The 12,354-nt window shown below is 42.0% G+C and overlaps 1 protein-coding gene across 4 annotated transcripts in view; it reads right to left on the reverse strand.

Annotated features, from left to right (window-relative positions):
* The window catches only part of NMU (neuromedin U), a 172,330-nt gene that overhangs the window by 30,582 nt on the left and 129,394 nt on the right, over window positions 1–12,354 (reverse strand). For 2 of the 4 annotated variants that reach the window (XM_066385775.1, XM_066385774.1), the window contains one exon: window positions 571–629. In XM_066385775.1, the coding sequence (XP_066241872.1) occupies window positions 571–629 (59 nt within the window). Of the gene's footprint in view, window positions 1–570; window positions 630–6,943; window positions 7,262–12,354 lie in introns of those variants that run through there. The other 2 variants (XM_066385776.1, XM_066385773.1) reach the window with 2 other exon arrangements.

Raw genomic sequence — 12,354 nt, forward strand, 5'->3', positions numbered from 1 at the left:
AAAGAGAGAGGAAAGAAGAGGGGAAGGAAGGGGAGGAGGAGACACAGAGAGAGAGAAGCATCAACTTGTCATTCCATTTAATTGTTCCATTTAATTTTGCATTCTTTGGCTGCTTCTTGCGTGTGCCCTGGCCAGGGATTGAACTGTGATCTCGGCTATGCCGGATGATGCTCTATCCACTGAGTCACCCAGCCAGGGCTATGCTTAGCCTCCTTTTGTTTATTTTCTGTTTTAAGTGTGACTTTTATGGACAACATATGCAAAATCTTTTTTAAAAAATATAATCTGAGAACCTATGTCTTTTAAGTGGTATAGTTTAGCATATTCACATTTGTTGTAATTAATCTATTATGAGGACTTATTTCTGCCATCTTACTTTACAATTTACTTTTTTGTTTCTTTTTACTTTTCCTTCTTTTGTTTAATAAAATTATAATTCTAAATACTGTAATATTAAAATGTTAGTAAAATCATGGTTGTCCCAAATCTCAATTATATTATTTTATTTCACCATGATAAGTTCAAAGGAGGGTAAAGTTTCCATTAATTTGTATGAGCATAATTCCTTACCTCATACCACAATTGCAGTTCTTGTTCAGGCCATAATCCTTGAGGTAATACTGGAGCACCTAAAAGTAAAGTTATACTCACATGTTAATTTTATAGTATTTCTTCTAAAATTAAACATTTATATATACATTTATTAGTTGCTTAACAGTGAGGATATGTTCTGATAAATATATTGTAGGCAATTTAGTCATTGTGCAAACACCATAGAGTATACTTACATGACCCTAGAAGGTTTAGCTTAATACATACCTAGGCTATATAGTATAGCCAATAACTGTTCCTAAGTTATAAACCTGTACAGCATGTTACAGTATTGAAAACTGTAGGCAATTGTAACACAGTGCTATTTGTGTATCTAAAAACATAGAAAAGGTACAGTAAACATATAGTATAAAAGATTTAAAATGGTACACCTGCATAGGGCACTTACCATGAATGGAATCTGCAGAACTGGGCGCTGCTATGGGTGAGTCAGTGAGTGAGAGGTGAGTGAATATGAAGGCCTACCACAGTGGTCGGCAAACTCATTAGTCAACAGAGCCAAATATCAATGGTACAACGATTGAAATTTCTTTATATGAGCCGCAGATTGCCGACCAGGGGCCCAGGACATTACTGTGCATACTATGGACTTTATAAACACTATAGAATTACACTACACTAAAGTTATATAAATTTTTATTCTTTCTTCAGTAATAAATTAACCATAGCTGGCTGTAACCTTTTTACTTTATACTTTATAAACTTTTTGATTTTTTAGCTTTTGACTTTTGTAATACCACTTAGCTTAAAACATAAACCCATTTTACAGCTGTACAAAAAATATATTCTTTCTTTATATCTTTGTTCTATAGCTTTTTTATATTAAATTTTTTTAACTTTTAAAATTTTTTGTCATTAAACTGAAACACAAACACACACAACACACACATTAGCCAGGTCCTTTGGTATCATTATAGCCAGGTCTTTTGGTATCATTCATAGCTGCCTTCCAGAATTGTATCAGTGTCTTCTTAGTGTCTTCCTCAGCTGCAGCACTAACCTGCTCAAAGGTCCTCTTCATATAGTAGGCCTTGAAAAGGTGCTGTAATTCCTTGATCCATTGGTTGGATCAAAGAAATAATGTTTGTCCTGACCAGGCGGTGGCACAGTAGATGGAGTATCGGCCTGGGATGCTGAGGACCCAGGATCAAAACACTGAGGTCACCGTCTTGAGCACAGGCTCATCTGGCTTGAGCGTAGGCTCCCTAGCTTGAGTGCAGGGTCACTGGTTTGAGCTTGGGATCACAGACGTGACACCATGGTCACTGGCTTGAGTGTGGGATCATACACATGACCCCAAGGTCACTAGCTTTAGTACAAGGTTGCTGGTTTGAGCAAGGGGTCATTGACTTGGCTGGAGCCCCCAGTCAAGACATATATGATAAAGCAATCGATGAACAACTAAGGTGCTACAACAAAGAGTATCAACTCTTTGCATCTCTCTCCCTTTCTGTCAGTCTGTCCATCTCTCTCTCTCTTTCTCTTTCTCTCTCTCTCTCTCACTAGAAGGAAGAAAAAAAAGAAGTGATGTTCGGAGGGAAAAACACCACTTTGATATTGGGATGAAGATCACCAATAAAAGGAGGATGTCCGGGAGTATTATCAACCTTGAAAGGTACCTTACTCTCCAAACAGTACTTCATTTCACTGGCATAGCCACTCAGGAGGACGTCTTGAAAGAGAAGCTGGGTCATTCGCAACTTATTGCTCCTGCTGTACACTGGCAGTATGTGCTTATTGCTCTGCCTAAAAGTCCTGGTGTTCTCATGACACCAAATTACAGTTTCAACTTGTAGCCTGCAACATTTCCCCTAGGTAGGACTGTTATCCTGTCCTTAGAAGCCTTGAAACCTGGCACTGACTTGGCTTCCTTATGGATGACAGTCCTTTCAGGCATCTGTTTCCAGGACAGGGCGTTTTATCCATATTGAATATTGGCTCCGGTGAGTAATGTTCCTCCACAATCAGCTTATCTAGAGTTTCTAAAAATTCTTCAGCTGCCTTCACATCAGCACTTGCAGACACACCACTCACTTTCACATTATGTAATGAATAACAATTCTTGATTTGCTTCCACCACCCAGAGCTAGCAGTAAATTCAACATTGTAGTCAGGTCCAGCTTTTTCTTTCAACACCACAAATATATTTTTTGCTTTGGCCATGCTGAGAGGGATACACTTCTGTGTCTGGTCTTCAATCCTGCCATTAGAAGTTTCTCCATGTCTGTCCTAGGCCCTTCTCAAATTTTGTTAGTCTCTTTGTCTTTAATGAAGTAGATCCTTTAACACCTTCCATCACTTTGTTCTCATTCTTTAAGATTGTAGTGATGGTGGAATGGGACATGCCTGACTAGCAAGCAATAACCATCACTGATTTTCCACCTTTGCAATCAACCACTTTTAATTTTGTTTCCAGGTCAACTACTAAACACCTCTTACTGTCAATATTAGCAGTGAATTTTGTACGCTTAGGGGACAAGATGGACTAAACAACATGAGATTAAGTCAAGCTCAAGAGAAAATGAACAATCAAGAGATGCAGTAACATAAGATTCACGAGCCTGCTGCTGGTATAACATAGCATATAGTCTTACAGCAAAAAAAAAAATTCTTTATAAGTATAAAGAGTCTACTCTAAAATTAGCAATCAAAAGTATCATATAGTAAATACATAAATCAATAACATAGTCATTTATTATCATTATCAAGTATCATGTACTATATACATAATGGTATATGCTATACTTTTATACAACAGGGAGCACAGTCGCTTTGTTTACCCCAGCACCATGACAAATACACAAGCAATGTATTGCATTAAGACATTAGGATGGCTAGGATGTCACTAGGAAATACAAATTTTTCAGCTGTATTATGATATTATGGAACCTCTCTCATTGACTGAAAGGTCATTATGCAGCACATGACTGTAGTTAATTTTGAGATAACATTTCTCATTTTTCACTCTACATCATTAACCTCCTATTTCAACTAGATATTTCAGCATTTGACTTAGTATAAAAAAGACACAATTATTAAATAAACTTTACTAACGCTATAAAGACATTACACTCAGAAAAGAATCACTTATATATCTACACAATAACTTGTATTATACATGCGGAGTAGTATTATTCAGAAAAGCCAAAAGTAGAAAAAAATCCAAATGTCCATCATCAGGTGAATAGTTCAACAATGGTGATATGTCCACACCATGGAATACTATTCGGCCATAAAAAGAGTAAAGTACAGATGCTCCCCAACTTATGATGTTTGGTTACTCCCCAAACATCACAGCTTAGCCTAGCCTACATTAAATGTGCTCAGAACACACATTAGCCTACAGCTGGGGAATCATTTTGAGTTTCATCTTAATAATTGCCTTTGTCTTCTTTTCACCATAAGCAGGAGGCACAGTGGGCATTTTGTAGCCTTGATGGGATACAAAACACAGTATGTCAAAAATTATGGCACCCAGTACACTGCAGAGTGTCGATTGTTGACCCGCATCATCACAGGGCTGACTGGAAGCTGCGGCTTGCTGCTGCTGCCCAGCCGTCACAAGAGACTGTCATACAGACCCTGGTCTGTTAGCTCAGTGGTAGAATGTTGACCTGGCATATGGAAGTCTCAGGTCCTATTCCCAGTCAGGGCACACAGGAGAAGCAAAGACCTGCTTCTCCACATTTTCCCCTCTACCCTCTCTCTCTTCTCCTTCTGCAGCCTGGCCCTAGGCATGAGGATGGTTCCATGGCCTAGCCTCAGTCGCTAAGATGGCTTGGTTGCTGAGCAACAGAGCAGCTGCCTCAGATGGGCAGAGCATTGCCTGGTAGGGGGCTTGCCAGTGGATCCCAGTCAGGGCACATGCGGGAGTGTGCCCTGCCTCCTTGCCTTTCACTTCACTAAAAAATAAAATAAAATAAAAGAGACTATCATACCACACAGTATTGCTATTCTGGGAAAAGATCAAAATTCAAAGAACAGTTTCTATAAAATGTATATTACTTTGTACCATCACAAAGTCAAAAAATAGTAAGTGGAGTCATCGTTAGTTGGGGACTCTTTGTACTGATATATACTACAACATAGCTGAATGTCAGACATATTAGGCTAAGTCAAATAAGACCAAATATTGTATGATTCCAATCATATGGAATTTCCAGAAAAGACAAATCTATAGTGATAGAAAGATTGGTGGTTTCTTGGAGCTGGGAGTAGGAATGAATTTTAATAATTCTTCAGCGAGTAGGGTGCTGACTAGACAAAGACACTTCTTAATTTAGTCTTGGGCACTTGATCACTTATTGTCACAGATCAAATCGGGTGATAGTTTGTTGCAGATATCCAAAATGTTTCCCTATTAGAAGAAGTTTCCTCCTTTATTTTAACATTGGTCTCTGAATAGTAAACTGAATCTGACTGGGGCTTTTTCTTCTCATTGCTATTGCATGCTCTGCTCACTCAGTTTTGCCCAGGATGCTACACTTAAAATGACACAATTTTCTTTACCTCTGGCTTCATGACATCAGTTTTGTTGTTTTCAGATACAGCCAGTTGCCTCTTCTGTAACTACTAATCTTGGTAGATTACCTCTCAGTTTTGTTTATGTTTGTTATGCTTCCTCTTCAGTGTCATCTTTAGAAATTTAGGACTAAAGCCAATCACACTGTATATTCACCATCTCCCCATCTCATCACAATAGCAAAGGGACAAAATTAGCTTTTAGTATCAAGAGCAGGTATGAAGGGAAAAGTTAGTCTGGGAGATGTCTGTGTAATGGCAGATGTGTCTCCTCCCTTTGCTTGAGATATACTGGGGATATGTGAGTCAACTGGTCAGACAGCAGATACGCTGTTTTAGAAATAAAGCCCAAGACTTGTCTTTCTTAGACACCAGCTCTGCCTTCCATGGTTTCTGTTCAGTTACCAGCTGCCTGAAAATACCCCCCTCCCAAAAAAGCAGTTATCTCTCAATAATGCAAAAACCACTGCAAACATATAGCATGTAATCTGCATGGAGAGTACATTTGCCTTCAGAGAGAGAGAAAAAAAAAAAATTTAAAAAACTATGATCATCTGCTTCCTTAATAAGCTAAATAAAGATTACCTTCCTAATTTTACCAATAACAAACTGCAAATGGAAAAATACCACCACTGCTCTGTATCAGCCGTGTTGCATCACCACTGGCTATGTGATGGGGAAGGTTTAAGTCTCCTGGCTTCTGACTGCTTGGATTTCAAAGTCAAATTACCTTGTTTTTCAAACAGGGAACCCCACCCCACTCACCACCAATTAAAGGACAGCAATACAAATAAATACTTTAGAAAAAGAAAAACCACTTCAGTTTCCCCCTTCTGAGAACTGGGCTCCACGCTCTGAAAGTTCTCTGCGGTTGTGGTTTCAAGTCCCCAGTGTTCTGAACAATGATGAAAGTCTGCTCTTCTGACAGGAGAGAAGAGGAAGGCTAGGAGACCCTGCTGGGAAGTCCGAAAATTCATGGCCCTAGGCAGTGGCTGCCCTAAAGGATGGTCCCCACAAGGCACCTGGTGAAGTAATCTTGAGGGACCAGGTCAGTGATCTCCCCCCTGTGAGGTGGGCTCTGCTCTACCTTGTCTCCCAAGCTTCAGACTTCCCTCTTTGACCTTGTCTTTGTTTCTCCCACATCTTTCCTCTAATCCAAGTTCAGGAAGTCCCTACTGTTATCAAATCACATCTTCCTTCCCTGGCTTTAGCTGTAGCACTGATTGAAAGTCCGGCTTATATACTGGCCTGTCCAACTATGATTTTAAAAATAAAAATAAAAAAAGTCTCTATTCCTATTTCTGGTGCCTGAAACCAATAAGACACAGAGCCCTCTTCTTTTATCTTCTGAACCGCTAGGATGGGACCTGTTTACTGCTCAGGATTATCTGAACAGAAGTGGAGCACCCTCCAAGTTTACCTCGCATGAGCAGGTGAAGTATCAAACTCTAGTTTTGATTCAATCACCAGTCTCTACAGTAATTGCAATCAAAGGGAAAGCATTTCAATTCTCACTGTTTTAACTCTTGTTACCTATGGGCCACGGAGGCTGGACGTTCCGTGTGTGAGGGAGCCCTCCAAGTTTCCATCGGCACAGGCTGTCCCTGGCCCGCTGGGCGCCAGCGCGCCCGACCGGGGGACGCGCTCCAGCCGGACCGCTGGCACCTGCGGTCAAGAGCGAGAACCTGGAGAGCCCCGAGGTCAGACGCCTCGAGAAGAGGCAAGGAAGGGAGGGAAGGGAGGGAAGGGAAGGGAGGGGAAAGCAGGGAGCGCGGCGAGCGGCGCGGGCGCGGGTGCGGGGCCGGCTTACCTCGGCAAGCGCCCGCGCAGCACGTGAGCAGCAGCAGCAGCACCGGGAGCCGGGACGCCGCGGCCCCCGGTCCCGGGGGCGGCCTGGGGCGGCGGCCCGCTGCGGGCAGCATCTTGGCGCCTGGGGCGGCTCGAGGGTCGGGACACCTGCGCTGCCCCGCGCGGTTCTCTGGCTTCAACTCTGCGTCCCTGGAGCGCCGCTCGCTGGGGCTTGGCCGCAGAACTGGCCTCCCGTGCGCCGCCAACTTTTAAATCCAGCGAACACGTGGGCGAATGCGGCGCGGGCCCCGCGCGCGTCACCTGCAGCCCGCCGCCCCGGCCTCTGCGGCGTCACTCGGGTCGCGCTCCCCGCCCCCGCTCCGCCCCCTGCGGGACCCGCGCCCCCCGGCCAGGGCTCTGACTCAGGCTCCTACGCGTTTCGTTGTCCGCGCCCCAGGGACTTTGGGAGAGGGAATAATGGAATTAACACAATGGACGTCCATTCGCTTCTTTGGAAGGGTTTGAGTGGGCTCGGAAAGGGCATGAAAACCAGGTGGTCCGAAGAGGCTGCGACTTTTTATTTGAATGTGGCTACGGTTTCTGTTACTTTCACCAGTCCGGGACGCCCCTTCTTCCTCACTGTCCTGGGGAAGCCTGCCCAGCCCCACCCAACTGTGTGGTGCCTCCTCTTCCCGGGCTTCATAGCTCCTGTCCGTTCACTCGTTTGTCCCCATCTGGCAGCATATAGTGCCCGGCGCATATTGAAACAATAATGGTTCAACAGCGATGTTGATGTTCGCCAAATTCCTGCAAGGGTCTGAGACCATTTAGGAAAATCCAGTTGTGTGTTAACGAAGGTCAAGAAGAAAGGGCTGTGGGGCCTTGACCACATACGTTTCTAACACGTCTAGAAGGTCTCTGGCTGTTCTATGGATGGGTTTCCAAGCCTAAGGGAACTCCTTTTCCTATGCGTTTCTGTGGTTGTCACTCCCTGGCTGTTGCATTCTGATTTCTAGGTTGACCTGACTTACCCCATCCCTTTCAATACCTCACTTCCTAAGTGAAGCTGTCCAGGAACAGGCTCTTCTAGGACACTGCCTGATAAGGTTTTAATTTCCTTCTACAGAAAGAGGGATAACTGATCTTATTGGACCTCCTTTTGAAAGGCACCCTGAGGAGAGGGTAAAAAGGAAGTACATTAACATTTCTTAAGGGACATTTTTAAGTCAAGCAATTTCTCCTGCTATATCATTTAATATTCATGGCATCTCTGGGACGCTGAAGTATTACCATTCTCATTTGATGGTGCTTGGAGAGATCTATACAGTCTGTTCAAGGATATCAGCATGTAAGAGAGCCACTGTCCCGTTCTATTCTTCAAAGATGCTCCTCCCTCAAATCAGGGTTTTTAATGTATCAGTCATGCATTAGGCAACCCACTATAGTCAAGGCCTGCCCTTAAGAATACAACATTTCCAACAGTAGTACCTTTCCGAAAGGAATTTACATTTAGGTAAACAGCTCCAAACTCACACTCAAATAGCTGTATCACAATGGGATAGTGCTCTGTCAGAAATAGGCCAAAGTATAACCTTGACAGAAAAAGTGAAAAAAAAGCTATCATTTTGTGTGTGTGTGTGTGTGTGTGTGTGTGTGTGTGTGTGTGTGTGACAGAGGCAGAGAGAGAGAGAGAGAGAGAGAGAGGGACAGACAGGGACAGACAGACAGGAAGGGAGAGAGATGAGAAGCATCAATTCTTCTTTGCAGCTCCTTATTGATTGTTTTCCCATGTGCCTTGATTGGGGTGGGGGCTACATCAGAGCAAGTGACACCTTGCTCAAGCCAGTGACCTTGGGCTACAAGCCAACGACCATGGGGTCATGTCTATGATCCCACGCTCAAGCCAGTGACCCTACACTCAAGCTGGTGAGCCCACGCTCAAAATGGATGAGTCTGCACTCAAGCCAGATGAGCCCTCACTCAAGCCAGCGACCTTGGAGTTTCGAACCTGGGTCCTCTGCGTCCCAGTCCAACACTCTGTCCACCGCACCACCACCTGGTCAGGCAAGGCTATCATTTTTAAGTTCTTTATATACAAGAAACATGTGAGCAAGGCCAGATTATTGAGCTTAGACCAGATTCAAGGACAGATGGGAATAGACCCGATTCAAGATTGCATTGTGCCTGACCAGGCAGTGGCGCAGTGGATAGAGCATTGGACTGGGATGAAGGGGACTCAGGTTTGAAACCCAAAGGTCACCAGTTTGAGCACAGGGTCTCTGGCTTGAGCATTGGTTTGAAGCCCAAGGTTGCTGGCTCAAGGTCGCTGGCTTAAGTAAGGGATCACTGACTCAGTGAGAGCCCCCCCCCCCCCCGTCAAGGCACATATGAGAAGCAATCAATAAACAACTAGGGTGCCACAATGAAGAATTGATATTTCTCAACTCTCTCCCTTTCTGCCTGTCCTTCTCTTAAAAAAAAATTGCTTGGTATTTTGACTTATTCCCAGAGTAATAAAATAATAGTTCAAAAGATGTAAATAAAATAAGGATGTAGGCAGTTGGAGGTGGCTCTGATTCCCCATTGCCTTCTTGTGTCTACTGAAGGTCAACGAAAGACCCTTAGTTTCAGTGGTCTACGTGGGGTGAGATGTCAGTGAAAACAGAGAAGCCTGAAAATAGTGGACTCAATGCTTTTTATACCCCCAGCAGATCAGCAAAAGAAACAACTCATTCTTTAGACATTTTTTCTGCACAAGTTTTTTTCCAGACTGTTCTGAATGTTCCTGCACATGTTCCTTGGTGTACACGTGGCAGAGTTTTCTGAGGAATATCCCTAGCAGTAGGGCTATTAAGTCATAGGGGATAATCTAGTTAAACTCCTCTTTAAATTGTTTTCCAGTGTGTTGTACCAATTTACATTGCACTGCCATGCATGAAGTTTCCATTGCTGCACATTCTTGCAAAAAAATCTGTCAATCTAGTGGGTGTGGCATCTCATTGTGGATTTGCAATTCCCAGTACTAATGGGGTTGGATATCTTTTCACAAATGTATTATACGTTATTGTTTTCTCTTCAGTGAGATATCCATTTATTTCTTTTGCTCATTTTTCCCCATTGGGTTGTTAGTTTTTTTCTTACCCATTATTATAGAAATGTATTCTGGAAATTTTGTTGGTTAAATGTGTGGCAAATTTTATTCCCTATTTACGGTTTTCCTTTACTCTGTATATCTGAGTTGTTATTTTTGAAGAAAAGACTTGCAGACTAATGGTCATGTCATTGTGTGACTTGGATGATAAAAGAAGATGGATGGGGGAAGATTGGCACTTTACCCAGAGGAAAAGATTGGGGATCCCACAAATGACCAAATAGAAGGCAGCTGATTCTGAAGGTCCCCTTTTGTCCAGATATTTCAAAGAAGTTAGACTCCAGATCTCTGCAGTGCAGAATTAGCAATTTAGTTACAAACATTCCAATTTGTACCGAGAAGTTTGCATTAATTTAAATTGAGCTTGGACATTAGTATATAATACCAGGTATAGTGTAAGATCTGAAGCATTCCCACTTACTGTGTAGACGACAGTTTGATTCTGGGTACCATACTGATTCCTCTCATCTCTTACCTCTTATATTCTTGACCACACATTAGCAACTAGACTTTTATTTCTGCTTACAACCTATAAGAATTAAGGGTCAGTTAGGTCATGGACCTCCAGATTAGCAAGAGCTGCTAGCTTGTGATAGAAATATCCAGAAAAGGTATCATATAAAGCATTAGGAAGGGGAGGAGGGTTGAATGTCAAGAGAATGGAAGAGTTGGCAATAGACAAAAATCTACTGACGTACTAGTTGGCAATAGCAAAGTCTAGAAATAGGTGAAAAACTTCAGCTTTAGAAACTACGAATTGGGGCAAGAGCTAGAAGATTTAGAGTTCTAGGCAAGATAGTCATGCTTTTCTTCAAATATTAATTGAGCACCATCTAGGTTCCAACCTAGAAGCTTGAGATACAGCAAAGACCAAGCCAGCTAACAACTCTGCTTTCATGGAATTGGTAGATAATAACAAGTAAACAAAACAAAACAATTACAGATAGTAGTGGTAACTGCTACAGAGAAATGAAAACAAGGTAATGAAATAATAGAAGGTGACTGGGAGTTGGGGGAAATTACTTAAGACAGGATTATCTAAGCTTGCCTCTCTGAGAAGATATTGAAGGCCAGAAAGATGAGAAGAAAACTGTCACAAGAAAAATTGTAAAAAAAAAAGCCCCAAAGAAACCATCAAGTGCAAAGGCCCTGAGGCAGACGGTAATATGAACCATTTAAGAAGCAGAAGGAAGCCAGTGTAACAGGCATAGGGTAAGTGAGTGGAGTGTGGGAAGCTGAGGCTAGAGAAGTAGACAGAGAGAAGTCCTGATCATTGAAAGGTCTTGGAGGCCATGGCAAATAGTTCAAATTTTTCTCAAAGTGAAATAGGAAGCCTTTGAAGAATTTTTTAGAAGATAATCTGATTTAACTTTGAAAAAGATTACTGTCTTTTCCAGGTTCTGGGGGACCCTAGAAGAAGTAAGTAGACAAAATGGAAAGGCATTGCATAAGTCCACCCCAGAAGAGAGATGAAGTACTATATATACTACAACATGGAGGACCCTTGAAAATTTTATATTAAGCAAAAGAAACTAGACACAAATGGTTACATATGTAATTCCATATATGCATAATATCCAGAACAGGCAACTCCTTGGAGACAGAAAATAGATTAAATGGTTTCCAGGGCCTGGAGAGATAGAGGATGACTGCTAATAAGTATAGGAGTTGCCTTTTGATGTAATGAAAATGTTCTGGAATTAGACATTGTGATGGTTGCACAATCTTGTGAACATAATAAAAAAATAGCAAATTCTACACTTTAAAAGGATAAATTTTATGGTATGTGAATTAAATCTCAATATTAAACCAAGAAAGAAGTCTAGGCCACGTATGATGATGAAAACCTGTTGAATTGAGTGATGACTCTGCAATTTAGTAAAAGAAAAGTTTGCCTAATTTTGGCATCAAATATACAAATTTTGCTTTTTAATCAATCCTTGGATGTTCTCAGTAACTATGAAATCCTCCTCTCCCACACTGTGAAGGCATTCACCTGAGATATGTCTGCCTGAATGAACAAATGAACATGTTCAACAAATGACCATGACTGAATGACCATGGTATAGTCACTAGCTTTAATGTTTTCAGGGAAGAAAATACTTCATGAAAACCAGGTGGTGAACATTGGTCTTTATCATCACTTTGATATAACTCTTAACTATCTTAAATGATCAATTACCTATAACATGGAAAGTGGATACTATTTGCGAAATAATGTTATGTCTCAATGCCTAATAGGATGCTCATTCATTCATTTAGTAAGCATTTTTTAAGCCAGT

The sequence above is a fragment of the Saccopteryx leptura genome, chromosome 5, assembly GCF_036850995.1.
Source record: "Saccopteryx leptura isolate mSacLep1 chromosome 5, mSacLep1_pri_phased_curated, whole genome shotgun sequence".
NCBI lineage: Eukaryota > Metazoa > Chordata > Mammalia > Chiroptera > Emballonuridae > Saccopteryx > Saccopteryx leptura.